Raw genomic sequence first — 20,174 nt, 5'->3', positions numbered from 1 at the left:
ACCACAGACAGCATGTCCTGTGGTAGTAGGTCACTACTACTACTACTACTACTACTACCGCAGGACACCACAGTCAGCATGTCCTGTGGTAGTAGGTCACTACTACTACTACTACTACTACTACCGCAGGACACCACAGACAGCATGTCCTGTGGTAGTAGGTCACTACTACTACTACTACTACTACTACCGCAGGACACCACAGACAGCATGTCCTGTGGTAGTAGGTCACTACTACTACTACTACCGCAGGACACCACAGTCAGCATGTCCTGTGGTAGTAGGTCACTACTACTACTACTACTACTACTACCGCAGGACACCACAGACAGCATGTCCTGTGGTAGTAGGTCACTACTACTACTACTACTACTACTACCGCAGGACACCACAGTCAGCATGTCCTGTGGTAGTAGGTCACTACTACTACTACTACTACTACTACCGCAGGACACCACAGACAGCATGTCCTGTGGTAGTAGGTCACTACTACTACTACTACTACTACTACTACCGCAGGACACCACAGTCAGCATGTCCTGTGGTAGTAGGTCACTACTACTACTACTACTACTACTACTACCGCAGGACACCACAGACAGCATGTCCTGTGTTAGTAGGTCACTACTACTACTACTACTACTACTACCGCAGGACACCACAGACAGCATGTCCTGTGGTAGTAGGTCACTACTACTACTACTACTACTACTACCGCAGGACACCACAGTCAGCATGTCCTGTGGTAGTAGGTCACTACTACTACTACTACTACTACTACCGCAGGACACCACAGACAGCATGTCCTGTGGTAGTAGGTCACTACTACTACTACTACTACTACTACTACCGCAGGACACCACAGACAGCATGTCCTGTGGGAATGTGACGAGTGTTAGTTTTACATCGTTAACCACAGATGTGTGTGTTCCTCACTGGGTCTCAGGCTGCAGCAGCTCCTTGCTAGTTGGTTTTAACTCTTTCTGATTTTGTGTTTGTGACATTTGAAGAATTTGCGAGAGGAGTTGGAAAAGCAGGAAAGCAGTCTGAGGCGGTTCGGCGCTGTGACTCACCAGCTGCTGAGGGAATGTCATCCGTCAGTGTCCGAATCACTCAACAACTCCCTGAAGGACGTCAATGCGAGGTCGGTGTATGGCAGCTTTTTAATCTTATTAGTTTACTTTCTGCCTCATTTTAGTGGCTACAAATACAAGCAGAATCAGTAATCCAGTATGGAGTGAAAACTTGCTACAATTAAAATAAATTGTGCTTCCAACTCCTATATTCAATAGAAAATTAATTATTTATGAAGCATGTTTCAACCAACAAAGATAGCTGTGAAATGATGTAGCATCTAAACAGCCACAAACGTACACAGCAGAATGAGCTAAATGAACAGAACGAGGGCAAAATCACAGTTGTCAAATGGTGAAAAAGGCACAGAGTCGTGTGTTGATGCTGTTGTGTCAGGTGGACGGGCCTGCTGGAGGAGATCTCGGAGCGTCTGCGGAGCAGCAAAGCTCTGCTACAGCTCTGGCAGCGCTACAAGGAGCTGCATGAGCAGAGCCGCAGCCACCTCCAGCAGCAGGAGGAGCAGGCTGACCGGCTCCTCAAAGCAACCTGCAGCAAGGACATGGCCGACGAGGAGGTGTCCGACTGGATCCAAGAGTGCACTGTGAGTTCTGTACTGTGGTTTTCAATCAGGTCCTCAGGTACCACCATTACTACGGGTTTTCCAGTCTAGCAGGTGGTTCATTACATTCACACGTTCTAGGTATTCAGCCTCTAATCAGGGAGGTTTTACACCTGGAACCATAGCCCCCCTAACAGGTGACTGTAATGAACCACCTGGCAGTTAGGATACTGGAGCCATTCTCTCCCTGCCAGTACATAGCCTCTCCAACAGCAAGCCCTATGTAGTGCCTCCTTGTGGCGACACACGGTAACTGGGTACACCTTGGAACATGGCTGAACTACAAGGGACTCGGAGGAGGTCTGGCCCCTAGGCGTGCGGTACGCATACCCACCGGTGTGTGGATATTCCCTGATGCCCACGAACCAGCCCCCAGCTATGGGTTAAATAGGGCCACCTAGTGGATACCTCGGGAGAAGAATAGGCTACAGGAGTAAACCCCTACACAACATCGATGTCCACCGTGCTGTTGTTTTGTGTTTTTCTTGCCCCCTTGTGTGTGTTTAAGTGGGAGAGTACTGCTGGCGTCATGTGTGGCTGCTGCTTCTCCCTCTCGTAGCCCCCCGTCCCAGCCACCCCTGTATGTCTGCCCCCCTTCCCAGCCACCCCTGTATGTCTGCCCCCCTTCCCGTCCACCCCTGTATGTCTGCCCCCCTTTCCAGCCACCCCTGTATGTCTGCCCCCCTTCCCAGCCACCTCTATATGTCTGCCCCCCTTCCCATCCACCCCTGTATGTCTGCCCCCCTTCCCATCCACCTCTATATGTCTGCCCCCCTTCCCATCCACCCCTATATGTCTGCCCCCCTTCCCAGCCACCCCTGTATGTCTGCCCCCCTTCCCAGCCACCCCTGTATGTCTGCCCCCCTTCCCATCCACCCCTGTATGTTGTGTTGTGTTTATCTGTTGTCTTGTTTCACCCACTTTGAGTGTTAGAAAAGCGCTATATAAGTTTAATTTATTATTATTATTATTAATATTGTTATCATTATTATTATTACGACCCATACTTAAAGATTCATACTGGGACTTGGTGTCGAGTGAACATGTGGTATCAGTGCATCTCTAAATAAAGTGCAGAGGCACAGCTAACAGCATTTAAAACAAGTTTATTTTAGATCACTGTCCTGTCCACATAACAGTTTAAACAGGAAGTAAAGGGTTGGTTGGTGTCGTTGGTATGTGTTAGGAGCTGCTGCGGTCTCAGGCTCCGGTTCAGGCCGGTCTGCAGGTTTTGCACGAACTGGGCGAGCAGCTGAAGCAGCAGGTCGACACGTCGGCTGCCTCCGCCATCCAGTCCGACTACCTCTCCCTTAGCCAGCGGCTCGCTGCCGCTGAACAGGCACTCACCAGACAACTCGCCACACTGCAGGTATTCCCACAAATGACCGTGTATTTTAACACCATGCAGTCCATCAATCAATCATCAATCAATCAGTCAATCAACCAGTTTCTCGTGCTTTATGCTTGACGTTTTCCCCAAGTAGATCAAGTTGATCTACACAGTTAGAAGATGAACACTGTGCTAGATTCTGAATAAGAGGTGGAAGTTTCTTCGGTTATTTTTGTGTTTCTTTTGTCTTTTTAATTCTTCCAGACTGGAGTCCAGGACTATGAGACCTTTAATGAGCAGCTGGAGTCTTTGGGTCGGTGGCTCGTGGAGGCTGAGAAGGCTCTGAAGGCCCAGGATCCAAACAGCTCCTCTGACCTGTCAGTCATCCAGGACCGCATGGAGGAGCTCAAGGTAGCATTAGTGAACAGTGTCCTTAGCTGTCGAGTTGTCCATCGCCTGTGTGTCTGTCTCTCTCCCTCTGTTTTCATGCCGTCTTCTCTTCTGTCTCTCTCCCTCTGTTTTCATCCCGTCTTCTCTTCTGTCTCTCTCCCTCTGTTTTCATCCCGTCTTCTCTTCTGTCTCTCTCCCTCTGTTTTCATGCTGTCTTCTCTTCTGTCTCTCTCTCCCTCTGTTTTCATGCCTGTCTTCTCTTCTGTCTCTCTCTCCCTCTGTTTTCCTCCCGTCTTCTCTTCTGTCTCTCTCCCTCTGTTTTCCTCCCGTCTTCTCTTCTGTCTCTCTCCCTCTGTTTTCATCCCGTCTTCTCTTCTGTCTCTCTCCCTCTGTTTTCCTCCCGTCTTCTCTTCTGTCTCTCTCCCTCTGTTTTCATCCCGTCTTCTCTTCTGTCTCTCTCCCTCTGTTTTCATCCCGTCTTCTCTTCTGTCTCTCTCCCTCTGTTTTCATGCAGTCTTCTCTTCTGTCTCTCTCTCCCTCTGTTTTCCTCCCGTCTTCTCTTCTGTCTCTCTCCCTCTGTTTTCCTCCCGTCTTCTCTTCTGTCTCTCTCCCTCTGTTTTCATCCCGTCTTCTCTTCTGTCTCTCTCCCTCTGTTTTCCTCCCGTCTTCTCTTCTGTCTCTCTCCCTCTGTTTTCATCCCGTCTTCTCTTCTGTCTCTCTCCCTCTGTTTTCATCCCGTCTTCTCTTCTGTCTCTCTCCCTCTGTTTTCATGCTCGTCTTCTCTTCTGTCTCTCTCTCCCTCTGTTTTCATGCTGTCTTCTCTTCTGTCTCTCTCCCTCTGTTTTCATGCTGTCTTCTCTTCTGTTTCTCTCTCCCTCTGTTTTCCTCCCGTCTTCTCTTCTGTCTCTCTCCCTCTGTTTTCATGCCCGTCTTCTCTTCTGTCTCTCTCCCTCTGTTTTCATGCCGTCTTCTCTTCTGTCTCTCTCCCTCTGTTTTCATGCTGTCTTCTCTTCTGTCTCTCTCTCCCTCTGTTTTCCTCCCGTCTTCTCTTCTGTCTCTCTCCCTCTGTTTTCATGCCCGTCTTCTCTTCTGTCTTTCTCCCTCTGTTTTCATGCCCGTCTTCTCTTCTGTCTCTCTCCCTCTGTTTTCATGCCCGTCTTCTCTTCTGTCTCTCTCCCTCTGTTTTCCTCCCGTCTTCTCTTCTGTCTCTCTCCCTCTGTTTTCATGCCCGTCTTCTTTTCTGTCTCTCTCCCTCTGTTTTCATGCCCGTCTTCTCTTCTGTCTCTCTCCCTCTGTTTTCATCCCGTCTTCTCTTCTGTGTCTCTCCCTCTGTTTTCATGCCCGTCTTCTCTTCTGTCTCTCTCCCTCTGTTTTCATGCCGTCTTCTCTTCTGTCTCTCTCCCTCTGTTTTCATCCCGTCTTCTCTTCTGTCTCTCTCCCTCTTTTTTCATGCCCGTCTTCTCTTCTGTCTCTCTCCCTCTGTTTTCCTCCCGTCTTCTCTTCTGTCTCTCTCCCTCTTTTTTCATGCCCGTCTTCTCTTCTGTCTCTCTCCCTCTGTTTTCATCCCGTCTTCTCTTCTGTCTCTCTCCCTCTGTTTTCATGCTGTCTTCTCTTCTGTCTCTCTCCCTCTGTTTTCCTCCCGTCTTCTCTTCTGTCTCTCTCCCTCTGTTTTCCTCCCGTCTTCTCTTCTGTCTCTCTCCCTCTGTTTTCCTCCCGTCTTCTCTTCTGTCTCTCTCCCTCTGTTTTCCTCCCGTCTTCTCTTCTGTCTCTCTCCCTCTGTTTTCCTCCCGTCTTCTCTTCTGTCTCTCTCCCTCTGTTTTCATCCCGTCTTCTCTTCTGTCTCTCTCCCTCTGTTTTCATCCCGTCTTCTCTTCTGTCTCTCTCCCTCTGTTTTCATGCCTGTCTTCTCTTCTGTCTCTCTCCCTCTGTTTTCCTCCCGTCTTCTCTTCTGTCTCTCTCGCCCTCTGTTTTCATGCCCGTCTTCTCTTCTGTCTCTCTCCCTCTGTTTTCCTCCCGTCTTCTCTTCTGTTTCTCTCCCTCTGTTTTCCTCCCGTCTTCTCTTCTGTCTCTCTCCCTCTGTTTTCATGCCGTCTTCTCTTCTGTCTCTCTCCCTCTGTTTTCATGCTCGTCTTCTCTTCTGTCTCTCTCCCTCTGTTTTCATGCCCGTCTTCTCTTCTGTCTCTCTCCCTCTGTTTTCCTCCCGTCTTCTCTTCTGTCTCTCTCCCTCTGTTTTCCTCCCGTCTTCTCTTCTGTTTCTCTCCCTCTGTTTTCCTCCCGTCTTCTCTTCTGTCTCTCTCCCTCTGTTTTCATGCCCGTCTTCTCTTCTGTCTCTCTCCCTCTGTTTTCATGCCTGTCTTCTCTTCTGTCTCTCTCTCCCTCTGTTTTCCTCCCGTCTTCTCTTCTGTCTCTCTCCCTCTGTTTTCATCCCGTCTTCTCTTCTGTCTCTCTCCCTCTGTTTTCATGCCTGTCTTCTCTTCTGTTTCTCTCTCCCTCTGTTTTCATCCCGTCTTCTCTTCTGTTTCTCTCCCTCTGTTTTCATCCCGTCTTCTCTTCTGTCTCTCTCCCTCTGTTTTCCTCCCGTCTTCTCTTCTGTCTCTCTCCCTCTGTTTTCATGCTCGTCTTCTCTTCTGTCTCTCTCCCTCTGTTTTCCTCCCGTCTTCTCTTCTGTTTCTCTCTCCCTCTGTTTTCATGCCTGTCTTCTCTTCTGTCTCTCTCTCCCTCTGTTTTCCTCCCGTCTTCTCTTCTGTCTCTCTCCCTCTGTTTTCATCCCGTCTTCTCTTCTGTCTCTCTCCCTCTGTTTTCCTCCCGTCTTCTCTTCTGTCTCTCTCCCTCTGTTTTCATGCCTGTCTTCTCTTCTGTTTCTCTCTCCCTCTGTTTTCATCCCGTCTTCTCTTCTGTTTCTCTCCCTCTGTTTTCATGCCTGTCTTCTCTTCTGTCTCTCTCCCTCTGTTTTCATGCCCGTCTTCTCTTCTGTCTCTCTCTCCCTCTGTTTTCATGCCTGTCTTCTCTTCTGTCTCTCTCCCTCTGTTTTCATCCCGTCTTCTCTTCTGTCTCTCTCCCTCTGTTTTCATGCCTGTGTTCTCTTCTGTCTCTCTCTCCCTCTGTTTTCCTCCCGTCTTCTCTTCTGTCTCTCTCCCTCTGTTTTCATCCCGTCTTCTCTTCTGTCTCTCTCCCTCTGTTTTCCTCCCGTCTTCTCTTCTGTCTCTCTCCCTCTGTTTTCATGCCTGTCTTCTCTTCTGTTTCTCTCCCTCTGTTTTCATGCCGTCTTCTCTTCTGTCTCTCTCCCTCTGTTTTCATCCCGTCTTCTCTTCTGTTTCTCTCCCTCTGTTTTCATCCCGTCTTCTCTTCTGTCTCTCTCCCTCTGTTTTCCTCCCGTCTTCTCTTCTGTCTCTCTCCCTCTGTTTTCATGCAGTCTTCTCTTCTGTCTCTCTCCCTCTGTTTTCATGCTCGTCTTCTCTTCTGTCTCTCTCCCTCTGTTTTCATGCCTGTCTTCTCTTCTGTCTCTCTCTCCCTCTGTTTTCATCCCGTCTTCTCTTCTGTCTCTCTCCCTCTGTTTTCATGCTGTCTTCTCTTCTGTCTCTCTCCCTCTGTTTTCATGCCCGTCTTCTCTTCTGTCTCTCTCCCTATGTTTTCATGCCTGTCTTCTCTTCTGTCTCTCTCCCTCTGTTTTCATGCTCGTCTTCTCTTCTGTCTCTCTCCCTCTGTTTTCCTCCCGTCTTCTCTTCTGTCTCTCGCCCTCTGTTTTCATGCCGTCTTCTCTTCTGTCTCTCTCCCTCTGTTTTCATCCCGTCTTCTCTTCTGTCTCTCGCCCTCTGTTTTCATGCTCGTCTTCTCTTCTGTCTCTCTCCCTCTGTTTTCCTCCCGTCTTCTCTTCTGTCTCTCTCTCCCTCTGTTTTCATGCCTGTCTTCTCTTCTGTCTCTCTCCCTCTGTTTTCATCCCGTCTTCTCTTCTGTCTCTCTCCCTCTGTTTTCCTCCCGTCTTCTCTTCTGTCTCTCTCCCTCTGTTTTCATGCCGTCTTCTCTTCTGTCTCTCTCCCTCTGTTTTCCTCCCGTCTTCTCTTCTGTCTCTCTCCCTCTGTTTTCATGCCGTCTTCTCTTCTGTCTCTCTCCCTCTGTTTTCCTCCCGTCTTCTCTTCTGTCTCTCTCTCCCTCTGTTTTCATGCCTGTCTTCTCTTCTGTCTCTCTCCCTCTGTTTTCATGCCCGTCTTCTCTTCTGTCTCTCTCCCTCTGTTTTCATCCCGTCTTCTCTTCTGTCTCTCTCCCTCTGTTTTCATGCTGTCTTCTCTTCTGTCTCTCTCCCTCTGTTTTCATCCCGTCTTCTCTTCTGTCTCTCTCCTTCTGTTTTCATGCCCGTCTTCTCTTCTGTCTCTCTCCCTCTGTTTTCATGCTCGTCTTCTCTTCTGTCTCTCTCCCTCTGTTTTCATGCCCGTCTTCTCTTCTGTCTCTCTCCCTCTGTTTTCATGCTGTCTTCTCTTCTGTCTCTCTCCCTCTGTTTTCCTCCCGTCTTCTCTTCTGTCTCTCTCTCCCTCTGTTTTCATGCCTGTCTTCTCTTCTGTCTCTCTCCCTCTGTTTTCATCCCGTCTTCTCTTCTGTCTCTCTCTCCCTCTGTTTTCCTCCCGTCTTCTCTTCTGTCTCTCTCCCTCTGTTTTCATGCCTGTCTTCTCTTCTGTCTCTCTCCCTCTGTTTTCATGCCTGTCTTCTCTTCTGTCTCTCTCCCTCTGTTTTCCTCCCGTCTTCTCTTCTGTCTCTCTCTCCCTCTGTTTTCATGCCCGTCTTCTCTTCTGTCTCTCTCCCTCTGTTTTCATCCCGTCTTCTCTTCTGTCTCTCTCCCTCTGTTTTCCTCCCGTCTTCTCTTCTGTCTCTCTCTCCCTCTGTTTTCATCCCGTCTTCTCTTCTGTTTCTCTCTCCCTCTGTTTTCATGCCCGTCTTCTCTTCTGTCTCTCTCCCTCTGTTTTCCTCCCGTCTTCTCTTCTGTCTCTCTCGCCCTCTGTTTTCATGCCGTCTTCTCTTCTGTCTCTCTCCCTCTGTTTTCATGCCGTCTTCTCTTCTGTCTCTCTCGCCCTCTGTTTTCATGCCGTCTTCTCTTCTGTCTCTCTCCCTCTGTTTTCATCCCGTCTTCTCTTCTGTCTCTCTCCCTCTGTTTTCATGCCCGTCTTCTCTTCTGTCTCTCTCCCTCTGTTTTCATGCCCGTCTTCTCTTCTGTCTCTCGCCCTCTGTTTTCATGCCCGTCTTCTCTTCTGTCTCTCTCCCTCTGTTTTCATCCCGTCTTCTCTTCTGTCTCTCTCCCTCTGTTTTCATGCCCGTCTTCTCTTCTGTCTCTCTCCCTCTGTTTTCCTCCCGTCTTCTATTCTGTCTCTCTCCCTCTGTTTTCATGCCGTCTTCTCTTCTGTCTCTCTCCCTCTGTTTTCATCCCGTCTTCTCTTCTGTCTCTCTCCCTCTGTTTTCATGCTCGTCTTCTCTTCTGTCTCTCTCTCCCTCTGTTTTCATGCCGTCTTCTCTTCTGTCTCTCTCCCTCTGTTTTCATGCCCGTCTTCTCTTCTGTCTCTCTCCCTCTGTTTTCATCCCGTCTTCTCTTCTGTCTCTCGCCCTCTGTTTTCATGCTCGTCTTCTCTTCTGTCTCTCTCCCTCTGTTTTCCTCCCGTCTTCTCTTCTGTCTCTCTCTCCCTCTGTTTTCATGCCTGTCTTCTCTTCTGTCTCTCTCCCTCTGTTTTCATCCCGTCTTCTCTTCTGTCTCTCTCCCTCTGTTTTCCTCCCGTCTTCTCTTCTGTCTCTCTCCCTCTGTTTTCATGCCGTCTTCTCTTCTGTCTCTCTCCCTCTGTTTTCCTCCCGTCTTCTCTTCTGTCTCTCTCCCTCTGTTTTCATGCCGTCTTCTCTTCTGTCTCTCTCCCTCTGTTTTCCTCCCGTCTTCTCTTCTGTCTCTCTCTCCCTCTGTTTTCATGCCTGTCTTCTCTTCTGTCTCTCTCCCTCTGTTTTCATGCCCGTCTTCTCTTCTGTCTCTCTCCCTCTGTTTTCATCCCGTCTTCTCTTCTGTCTCTCTCCTTCTGTTTTCATGCCCGTCTTCTCTTCTGTCTCTCTCCCTCTGTTTTCATGCTCGTCTTCTCTTCTGTCTCTCTCCCTCTGTTTTCATGCCCGTCTTCTCTTCTGTCTCTCTCCCTCTGTTTTCATGCTGTCTTCTCTTCTGTCTCTCTCCCTCTGTTTTCCTCCCGTCTTCTCTTCTGTCTCTCTCTCCCTCTGTTTTCATGCCTGTCTTCTCTTCTGTCTCTCTCCCTCTGTTTTCATGCCCGTCTTCTCTTCTGTCTCTCTCCCTCTGTTTTCATCCCGTCTTCTCTTCTGTCTCTCTCCCTCTGTTTTCCTCCCGTCTTCTCTTCTGTCTCTCTCTCCCTCTGTTTTCATCCCGTCTTCTCTTCTGTTTCTCTCTCCCTCTGTTTTCATGCCCGTCTTCTCTTCTGTCTCTCTCCCTCTGTTTTCCTCCCGTCTTCTCTTCTGTCTCTCTCGCCCTCTGTTTTCATGCCGTCTTCTCTTCTGTCTCTCTCCCTCTGTTTTCATCCCGTCTTCTCTTCTGTCTCTCTCCCTCTGTTTTCATGCCCGTCTTCTCTTCTGTCTCTCTCCCTCTGTTTTCATGCCCGTCTTCTCTTCTGTCTCTCGCCCTCTGTTTTCATGCCCGTCTTCTCTTCTGTCTCTCTCCCTCTGTTTTCATCCCGTCTTCTCTTCTGTCTCTCTCCCTCTGTTTTCATGCCCGTCTTCTCTTCTGTCTCTCTCCCTCTGTTTTCCTCCCGTCTTCTATTCTGTCTCTCTCCCTCTGTTTTCATGCCGTCTTCTCTTCTGTCTCTCTCCCTCTGTTTTCATCCCGTCTTCTCTTCTGTCTCTCTCCCTCTGTTTTCATGCTCGTCTTCTCTTCTGTCTCTCTCTCCCTCTGTTTTCATGCCGTCTTCTCTTCTGTCTCTCTCCCTCTGTTTTCATGCCCGTCTTCTCTTCTGTCTCTCTCCCTCTGTTTTCATCCCGTCTTCTCTTCTGTCTCTCTCCCTCTGTTTTCATGCTCGTCTTCTCTTCTGTCTCTCTCTCCCTCTGTTTTCATGCCGTCTTCTCTTCTGTCTCTCTCCCTCTGTTTTCATGCCCGTCTTCTCTTCTGTCTCTCGCCCTCTGTTTTCCTCCCGTCTTCTCTTCTGTCTCTCTCCCTCTGTTTTCATGCCCGTCTTCTCTTCTGTCTCTCTCCCTCTGTTTTCATGCCTGTCTTCTCTTCTGTCTCTCTCTCCCTCTGTTTTCCTCCCGTCTTCTCTTCTGTCTCTCTCCCTCTGTTTTCATCCCGTCTTCTCTTCTGTCTCTCTCCCTCTGTTTTCATGCCTGTCTTCTCTTCTGTTTCTCTCTCCCTCTGTTTTCATCCCGTCTTCTCTTCTGTTTCTCTCCCTCTGTTTTCATCCCGTCTTCTCTTCTGTCTCTCTCCCTCTGTTTTCCTCCCGTCTTCTCTTCTGTCTCTCTCCCTCTGTTTTCATGCTCGTCTTTTCTTCTGTCTCTCTCCCTCTGTTTTCATGCCTGTCTTCTCTTCTGTCTCTCTCTCCCTCTGTTTTCCTCCCGTCTTCTCTTCTGTCTCTCTCCCTCTGTTTTCATCCCGTCTTCTCTTCTGTCTCTCTCCCTCTGTTTTCCTCCCGTCTTCTCTTCTGTCTCTCTCCCTCTGTTTTCATGCCTGTCTTCTCTTCTGTTTCTCTCTCCCTCTGTTTTCATCCCGTCTTCTCTTCTGTTTCTCTCCCTCTGTTTTCATCCCGTCTTCTCTTCTGTCTCTCTCCCTCTGTTTTCATGCCTGTCTTCTCTTCTGTCTCTCTCTCCCTCTGTTTTCCTCCCGTCTTCTCTTCTGTCTCTCTCCCTCTGTTTTCATCCCGTCTTCTCTTCTGTCTCTCTCCCTCTGTTTTCCTCCCGTCTTCTCTTCTGTCTCTCTCCCTCTGTTTTCATGCCCGTCTTCTCTTCTGTTTCTCTCTCCCTCTGTTTTCATCCCGTCTTCTCTTCTGTCTCTCTCCCTCTGTTTTCATCCCGTCTTCTCTTCTGTCTCTCTCCCTCTGTTTTCCTCCCGTCTTCTCTTCTGTCTCTCTCCCTCTGTTTTCATGCCTGTCTTCTCTTCTGTCTCTCTCGCCCCCTGTTTTCATGCCCGTCTTCTCTTCTGTCTCTCTCCCTCTGTTTTCATGCTGTCTTCTCTTCTGTCTCTCTCCCTCTGTTTTCATGCTCGTCTTCTCTTCTGTCTCTCTCGCCCTCTGTTTTCCTCCCGTCTTCTCTTCTGTCTCTCTCGCCCTCTGTTTTCATGCCGTCTTCTCTTCTGTCTCTCGCCCTCTGTTTTCATGCCCGTCTTCTCTTCTGTCTCTCTCCCTCTGTTTTCCTCCCGTCTTCTCTTCTGTCTCTCTCCCTCTGTTTTCATGCCCGTCTTCTCTTCTGTCTCTCTCCCTCTGTTTTCATGCCCGTCTTCTCTTCTGTCTCTCTCCCTATGTTTTCATGCCCGTCTTCTCTTCTGTCTCTCTCCCTCTGTTTTCATCCCGTCTTCTCTTCTGTCTCTCTCCCTCTGTTTTCCTCCCGTCTTCTCTTCTGTCTCTCTCCCTCTGTTTTCATGCTGTCTTCCCTTCTGTCTCTCTCCCTCTGTTTTCATCCCGTCTTCTCTTCTGTCTCTCTCCCTCTGTTTTCATCCCGTCTTCCCTTCTGTCTCTCTCCCTCTGTTTTCATCCCGTCTTCTCTTCTGTCTCTCTCCCTCTGTTTTCATCCCGTCTTCTCTTCTGTCTCTCTCCCTCTGTTTTCATGCCCGTCTTCTCTTCTGTCTCTCTCCCTCTGTTTTCCTCCCGTCTTCTCTTCTGTCTCTCTCGCCCTCTGTTTTCCTCCCGTCTTCTCTTCTGTCTCTCTCCCTCTGTTTTCATGCCCGTCTTCTCTTCTGTCTCTCTCCCTCTGTTTTCATGCCGTCTTCTCTTCTGTCTCTCTCCCTCTGTTTTCATCCCGTCTTCTCTTCTGTCTCTCGCCCTCTGTTTTCATGCCCGTCTTCTCTTCTGTCTCTCTCCCTCTGTTTTCATCCCGTCTTCTCTTCTGTCTCTCTCCCTCTGTTTTCATGCCCGTCTTCTCTTCTGTCTCTCTCCCTCTGTTTTCCTCCCGTCTTCTATTCTGTCTCTCTCCCTCTGTTTTCATGCCGTCTTCTCTTCTGTCTCTCTCCCTCTGTTTTCATGCCGTCTTCTCTTTTGTCTCTCTCCCTCTGTTTTCATGCCCGTCTTCTATTCTGTCTCTCTCCCTCTGTTTTCATCCCGTCTTCTCTTTTGTCTCTCTCCCTCTGTTTTCATGCCTGTCTTCTCTTCTGTTTCTCTCTCCCTCTGTTTTCATGCCGTCTTCTCTTCTGTCTCTCTCCCTCTGTTTTCATCCCGTCTTCTCTTCTGTCTCTCTCCCTCTGTTTTCCTCCCGTCTTCTCTTCTGTCTCTCTCTCCCTCTGTTTTCATCCCGTCTTCTCTTCTGTCTCTCTCCCTCTGTTTTCATGCCTGTCTTCTCTTCTGTCTCTCTCCCTCTGTTTTCATGCCCGTCTTCTCTTCTGTCTCTCTCCCTCTGTTTTCATCCCGTCTTCTCTTCTGTCTCTCTCCCTCTGTTTTCATCCCGTCTTCTCTTCTGTCTCTCTCGCCCTCTGTTTTCATGCCCGTCTTCTCTTCTGTCTCTCTCCCTCTGTTTTCATCCCGTCTTCTCTTCTGTGTCTCTCTCCCTCTGTTTTCATGCCGTCTTCTCTTCTGTCTCTCTCCCTCTGTTTTCATCCCGTCTTCTCTTCTGTCTCTCTCCCTCTGTTTTCATGCTCGTCTTCTCTTCTGTCTCTCTCCCTCTGTTTTCATCCCGTCTTCTCTTCTGTCTCTCTCCCTCTGTTTTCATGCCGTCTTCTCTTCTGTCTCTCTCCCTCTGTTTTCATGCTCGTCTTCTCTTCTGTCTCTCTCCCTCTGTTTTCATCCCGTCTTCTCTTCTGTCTCTCTCCCTCTGTTTTCATCCCGTCTTCTCTTCTGTCTCTCGCCCTCTGTTTTCATGCCCGTCTTCTCTTCTGTCTCTCTCCCTCTGTTTTCATCCCGTCTTCTCTTCTGTCTCTCTCCCTCTGTTTTCCTCCCGTCTTCTATTCTGTCTCTCTCCCTCTGTTTTCATGCCGTCTTCTCTTCTGTCTCTCTCCCTCTGTTTTCCTCCCGTCTTCTCTTCTGTCTCTCTCCCTCTGTTTTCATGCCGTCTTCTCTTCTGTCTCTCTCCCTCTGTTTTCATGCCCGTCTTCTATTCTGTCTCTCTCCCTCTGTTTTCATCCCGTCTTCTCTTCTGTCTCTCTCCCTCTGTTTTCATGCCTGTCTTCTCTTCTGTTTCTCTCTCCCTCTGTTTTCATGCCTGTCTTCTCTTCTGTCTCTCTCCCTCTGTTTTCATGCCTGTCTTCTCTTCTGTCTCTCTCCCTCTGTTTTCATCCCGTCTTCTCTTCTGTCTCTCTCCCTCTGTTTTCATCCCGTCTTCTCTTCTGTCTCTCTCCCTCTGTTTTCATGCTTGTCTTCTCTTCTGTCTCTCTCCCTCTGTTTTCATCCCGTCTTCTCTTCTGTCTCTCCCTCTGTTTTCCTCCCGTCTTCTCTTCTGTCTCTCTCCCTCTGTTTTCATGCCCGTCTTCTCTTCTGTCTCTCGCCCTCTGTTTTCATGCCGTCTTCTCTTCTGTCTCTCTCCTTCTGTTTTCATGCCCGTCTTCTCTTCTGTCTCTCTCCCTCTGTTTTCATCCCGTCTTCTCTTCTGTCTCTCTCCCTCTGTTTTCATCCCGTCTTCTCTTCTGTCTCTCTCCCTCTGTTTTCATCCCGTCTTCTCTTCTGTCTCTCTCCCTCTGTTTTCATCCCGTCTTCTCTTCTGTCTCTCTCCCTCTGTTTTCATGCCCGTCTTCTCTTCTGTCTCTCTCCCTCTGTTTTCATCCCGTCTTCTCTTCTGTCTCTCTCCCTCTGTTTTCATGCCGTCTTCTCTTCTGTCTCTCTCCCTCTGTTTTCATGCCTGTCTTCTCTTCTGTTTCTCTCTCCCTCTGTTTTCATCCCGTCTTCTCTTCTGTCTCTCTCCCTCTGTTTTCATCCCGTCTTCTCTTCTGTCTCTCTCCCTCTGTTTTCATGCCTGTCTTCTCTTCTGTCCCTCTCCCCCTGTTTTCATCCCGTCTTCTCTTCTGTCTCTCTCCCTCTGTTTTCCTCCCGTCTTCTCTTCTGTCTCTCTCCCTCTGTTTTCATGCCCGTCTTCTCTTCTGTCTCTCTCCCTCTGTTTTCATGCCTGTCTTCTCTTCTGTCTCTCTCCCTCTGTTTTCATCCCGTCTTCTCTTCTGTCTCTCTCTCCCTCTGTTTTCATGCCTGTCTTCTCTTCTGTTCTCTCTCCCTCTGTTTTCATCCCGTCTTCTCTTCTGTCTCTCTCCCTCTGTTTTCATGCCCGTCTTCTCTTCTGTCTCTCTCCCTCTGTTTTCATGCCCGTCTTCTCTTCTGTCTCTCTCTCCCTCTGTTTTCATCCGTCTTCTCTTCTGTCTCTCTCCCTCTGTTTTCATGCCTGTCTTCTCTTCTGTCTCTCTCCCTCTGTTTTCATGCTGTCTTCTCTTCTGTCTCTCTCCCTCTGTTTTCATGCCGTCTTCTCTTCTGTCTCTCTCCCTCTGTTTCATCCCGTCTTCTCTTCTGTCTCTCTCCCTCTGTTTTCATGCCGTCTTCTCTTCTGTCTCTCTCCCTCTGTTTTCCTCCCGTCTTCTCTTCTGTCTCTCTCCCTCTGTTTTCATGCCCGTCTTCTCTTCTGTCTCTCTCCCTCTGTTTTCATCCCGTCTTCTCTTCTGTCTCTCTCCCTCTGTTTTCATCCCGTCTTCTCTTCTGTCTCTCTCCCTCTGTTTTCATCCCGTCTTCTCTTCTGTTTCTCTCTCCCTCTGTTTTCATGCCTGTCTTCTCTTCTGTCTCTCTCCCTCTGTTTTCATGCCTGTCTTCTCTTCTGTCTCTCTCCCTCTGTTTTCACCCCGTCTTCTCTTCTGTCCTCTCTCCCTCTGTTTTCATCCCGTCTTCTCTTCTGTCTCTCTCCCTCTGTTTTCATGCCTGTCTTCTCTTCTGTCTCTCTCCCTCTGTTTTCATGCCTGTCTTCTCTTCTGTCTCTCTCCCTCTGTTTTCATCCCGTCTTCTCTTCTGTCTCTCTCCCTCTGTTTTCATGCCTGTCTTCTCTTCTGTTCTCTCTCCCTCTGTTTTCATGCCTGTCTTCTCTTCTGTCTCTCTCCCTCTGTTTTCATCCCGTCTTCTCTTCTGTCTCTCTCCCTCTGTTTTCATCCCGTCTTCTCTTCTGTCTCTCTCCCTCTGTTTTCATGCCTGTCTTCTCTTCTGTTTCTCTCTCCCTCTGTTTTCATGCTCGTCTTCTCTTCTGTCTCTCCCTCTGTTTTCCTCCCGTCTTCTCTTCTGTCTCTCTCTCTCTGTTTTCATCCCGTCTTCTCTTCTGTCTCTCTCTCTCTGTTTTCCTCCCGTCTTCTCTTCTGTCTCTCTCCCTCTGTTTTCATGCCCGTCTTCTCTTCTGTCTCTCTCCCTCTGTTTTCATGCAGTCTTCTCTTCTGTCTCTCTCTCCCTCTGTTTTCCTCCCGTCTTCTCTTCTGTCTCTCTCCCTCTGTTTTCATGCCCGTCTTCTCTTCTGTCTCTCTCCCTCTGTTTTCATGCCCGTCTTCTCTTCTGTCTCTCTCCCTCTGTTTTCCTCCCGTCTTCTCTTCTGTCTCTCTCTCTCTGTTTTCCTCCCGTCTTCTCTTCTGTCTCTCCCTCTGTTTTCATCCCGTCTTCTCTTCTGTCTCTCTCTCTCTGTTTTCATGCCCGTCTTCTCTTCTGTCTCTCTCCCTCTGTTTTCCTCCCGTCTTCTCTTCTGTCTCTCTCCCTCTGTTTTCATCCCGTCTTCTCTTCTGTCTCTCTCTCTCTGTTTTCCTCCCGTCTTCTCTTCTGTCTCTCTCCCTCTGTTTTCATGCCCGTCTTCTCTTCTGTCTCTCTCCCTCTGTTTTCATGCCGTCTTCTCTTCTGTCTCTCTCCCTCTGTTTTCATGCCGTCTTCTCTTCTGTCTCTCTCCTTCTGTTTTCATGCCCGTCTTCTCTTCTGTCTCTCTCCCTCTGTTTTCATGCCGTCTTCTCTTCTGTCTCTCTCCTTCTGTTTTCATGCCCGTCTTCTCTTCTGTCTCTCTCCCTCTGTTTTCATGCCGTCTTCTCTTCTGTCTCTCTCCCTCTGTTTTCATGCCGTCTTCTCTTCTGTCTCTCTCCTTCTGTTTTCATCCCATCTTCTCTTCTGTCTCTCTCCCTCTGTTTTCATGCCCGTCTTCTCTTCTGTCTCTCTCCCTCTGTTTTCATGCCCGTCTTCTCTTCTGTCTCTCTCCCTCTGTTTTCATGCCGTCTTCTCTTCTGTCTCTCTCTCCCTCTGTTTTCATCCCGTCTTCTCTTCTGTCTCTCTCCCTCTGTTTTCATCCCGTCTTCTCTTCTGTCTCTCTCCCTCTGTTTTCATCCCGTCTTCTCTTCTGTCTCTCTCCCTCTGTTTTCATGCCTGTCTTCTCTTCTGTTTCTCTCTCCCTCTGTTTTCATGCTCGTCTTCTCTTCTGTCTCTCCCTCTGTTTTCCTCCCGTCTTCTCTTCTGTCTCTCTCCCTCTGTTTTCCTCCCGTCTTCTCTTCTGTCTCTCTCTCTCTCTGTTTTCATCCCGTCTTCTCTTCTGTCTCTCTCTCTCTGTTTTCCTCCCGTCTTCTCTTCTGTCTCTCTCCCTCTGTTTTCATGCCCGTCTTCTCTTCTGTCTCTCTCCCTCTGTTTTCATGCAGTCTTCTCTTCTGTCTCTCTCTCCCTCTGTTTTCCTCCCGTCTTCTCTTCTGTCTCTCTCCCTCTGTTTTCATGCCCGTCTTCTCTTCTGTCTCTCTCCCTCTGTTTTCCTCCCGTCTTCTCTTCTGTCTCTCCCTCTGTTTTCATCCCGTCTTCTCTTCTGTCTCTCTCTCTCTGTTTTCCTCCCGTCTTCTCTTCTGTCTCTCTCCCTCTGTTTTCATGCCCGTCTTCTCTTCTGTCTCTCTCCCTCTGTTTTCATGCCGTCTTCTCTTCTGTCTCTCTCCTTCTGTTTTCATGCCCGTCTTCTCTTCTGTCTCTCTCCCTCTGTTTTCATGCCGTCTTCTCTTCTGTCTCTCTCCTTCTGTTTTCATGCCCGTCTTCTCTTCTGTCTCTCTCCCTCTGTTTTCATGCCGTCTTCTCTTCTGTCTCTCTCCCTCTGTTTTCATGCCGTCTTCTCTTCTGTCTCTCTCCTTCTGTTTTCATCCCGTCTTCTCTTCTGTCTCTCTCCCTCTGTTTTCATGCCCGTCTTCTCTTCTGTCTCTCTCCCTCTGTTTTCATGCCCGTCTTCTCTTCTGTCTCTCTCCCTCTGTTTTCATGCCGTCTTCTCTTCTGTCTCTCTCTCCCTCTGTTTTCATGCCGTCTTCTCTTCTGTCTCTCTCCCTCTGTTTTCATGCCCGTCTTCTCTTCTGTCTCTCTCCCTCTGTTTTCATGCCCGTCTTCTCTTCTGTCTCTCTCCCTCTGTTTTCATGCTCGTCTTCTCTTCTGTCTCTCTCCCTCTGTTTTCATGCCCGTCTTCTCTTCTGTCTCTCTCCCTCTGTTTTCATGCTGTCTTCTCTTCTGTCTCTCTCCCTCTGTTTTCCTCCCGTCTTCTCTTCTGTCTCTCTCCCTCTGTTTTCATCCCGTCTTCTCTTCTGTCTCTCTCCCTCTGTTTTCATCCCGTCTTCTCTTCTGTCTCTCTCCCTCTGTTTTCATCCCGTCTTCTCTTCTGTCTCTCTCCCTCTGTTTTCATGCCGTCTTCTCTTCTGTCTCTCTCTCCCTCTGTTTTCATGCCCGTCTTCTCTTCTGTCTCTCTCCCTCTGTTTTCATCCCGTCTTCTCTTCTGTCTCTCTCCCTCTGTTTTCATGCCGTCTTCTCTTCTGTCTCTCTCCCTCTGTTTTCATCCCGTCTTCTCTTCTGTCTCTCTCCCTCTGTTTTCATCCCGTCTTCTCTTCTGTCTCTCTCCCTCTGTTTTCATGCCTGTCTTCTCTTCTGTCCCTCTCCCCCTGTTTTCATCCCGTCTTCTCTTCTGTCTCTCTCCCTCTGTTTTCCTCCCGTCTTCTCTTCTGTCTCTCTCCCTCTGTTTTCCTCCCGTCTTCTCTTCTGTCTCTCTCCCTCTGTTTTCATGCCTGTCTTCTCTTCTGTCCCTCTCCCCCTGTTTTCATCCCGTCTTCTCTTCTGTCTCTCTCCCTCTGTTTTCCTCCCGTCTTCTCTTCTGTCTCTCTCCCTCTGTTTTCATGCCGTCTTCTCTTCTGTCTCTCTCCCTCTGTTTTCATGCTCGTCTTCTCTTCTGTCTCTCTCCCTCTGTTTTCCTCCCGTCTTCTCTTCTGTCTCTCTCCCTCTGTTTTCATCCCGTCTTCTCTTCTGTCTCTCTCCCTCTGTTTTCATGCCCGTCTTCTCTTCTGTCTCTCTCTCCCTCTGTTTTCCTCCCGTCTTCTCTTCTGTCTCTCTCCCTCTGTTTTCATGCCCGTCTTCTATTCTGTCTCTCTCCTCTGTTTTCATCCCGTCTTCTCTTCTGTCTCTCTCCTTCTGTTTTCATGCTGTCTTCTCTTCTGTCTCTCTCCCTCTGTTTTCATGCCTGTCTTCTCTTCTGTTTCTCTCTCCCTCTGTTTTCATGCCTGTCTTCTCTTCTGTCTCTCTCCCTCTGTTTTCATGCCGTCTTCTCTTCTGTTTCTCTCCCTCTGTTTTCACCCCGTCTTCTCTTCTGTCTCTCTCCCTCTGTTTTCATCCCGTCTTCTCTTCTGTCTCTCTCCCTCTGTTTTCATGCCTGTCGTCTCTTCTGTCTCTCTCCCTCTGTTTTCATGCCTGTCTTCTCTTCTGTCTCTCTCCCTCTGTTTTCATCCCGTCTTCTCTTCTGTCTCTCTCCCTCTGTTTTCATGCCTGTCTTCTCTTCTGTTTCTCTCTCCCTCTGTTTTCATGCCTGTCTTCTCTTCTGTCTCTCTCCCTCTGTTTTCATCCGTCTTCTCTTCTGTCTCTCTCCCTCTGTTTTCATCCGTCTTCTCTTCTGTCTCTCTCCCTCTGTTTTCATGCCTGTCTTCTCTTCTGTTTCTCTCTCCTCTGTTTTCATGCTCGTCTTCTCTTCTGTCTCTCCCTCTGTTTTCCTCCCGTCTTCTCTTCTGTCTCTCTCTCTCTGTTTTCATCCCGTCTTCTCTTCTGTCTCTCTCTCTCTGTTTTCCTCCCGTCTTCTCTTCTGTCTCTCTCCCTCTGTTTTCATGCCCGTCTTCTCTTCTGTCTCTCTCCCTCTGTTTTCATGCAGTCTTCTCTTCTGTCTCTCTCTCCCTCTGTTTTCCTCCCGTCTTCTCTTCTGTCTCTCTCCCTCTGTTTTCATGCCCGTCTTCTCTTCTGTCTCTCTCCCTCTGTTTTCCTCCCGTCTTCTCTTCTGTCCTCTCCCTCTGTTTTCATCCCGTCTTCTCTTCTGTCTCTCTCTCTCTGTTTTCCTCCCGTCTTCTCTTCTGTCTCTCTCCCTCTGTTTTCATCCCGTCTTCTCTTCTGTCTCTCTCCCTCTGTTTTCATGCCGTCTTCTCTTCTGTCTCTCTCCTTCTGTTTTCATGCCCGTCTTCTCTTCTGTCTCTCTCCCTCTGTTTTCATGCCGTCTTCTCTTCTGTCTCTCTCCTTCTGTTTTCATGCCCGTCTTCTCTTCTGTCTCTCTCCCTCTGTTTTCATGCCGTCTTCTCTTCTGTCTCTCTCCCTCTGTTTTTCATGCCGTCTTCTCTTCTGTCTCTCTCCTTCTGTTTTC

The 20,174-nt window shown here is 49.0% G+C and overlaps 1 protein-coding gene across 2 annotated transcripts in view; it reads left to right on the top strand.

Annotated features, from left to right (window-relative positions):
- syne1b (spectrin repeat containing, nuclear envelope 1b) overlaps positions 1-20,174 on the top strand; it is a 394,236-nt gene that overhangs the window by 269,274 nt on the left and 104,788 nt on the right. For both annotated transcript variants that reach the window (XM_056296155.1, XM_056296154.1), the window contains 4 exons: positions 1,011-1,144; positions 1,471-1,675; positions 2,880-3,062; positions 3,288-3,434. In XM_056296155.1, the coding sequence (XP_056152130.1) occupies positions 1,011-1,144; positions 1,471-1,675; positions 2,880-3,062; positions 3,288-3,434 (669 nt within the window). The remainder of the gene's footprint in view (positions 1-1,010; positions 1,145-1,470; positions 1,676-2,879; positions 3,063-3,287; positions 3,435-20,174) is intronic.

The sequence above is a fragment of the Lampris incognitus genome, chromosome 16 (assembly GCF_029633865.1).
Source record: "Lampris incognitus isolate fLamInc1 chromosome 16, fLamInc1.hap2, whole genome shotgun sequence".
NCBI classification, from domain to species: domain Eukaryota; kingdom Metazoa; phylum Chordata; class Actinopteri; order Lampriformes; family Lampridae; genus Lampris; species Lampris incognitus.
The sequence above is the reverse complement of the archived record's forward strand: the minus strand, read 5'-3'. Positions and strand labels throughout refer to the sequence as shown.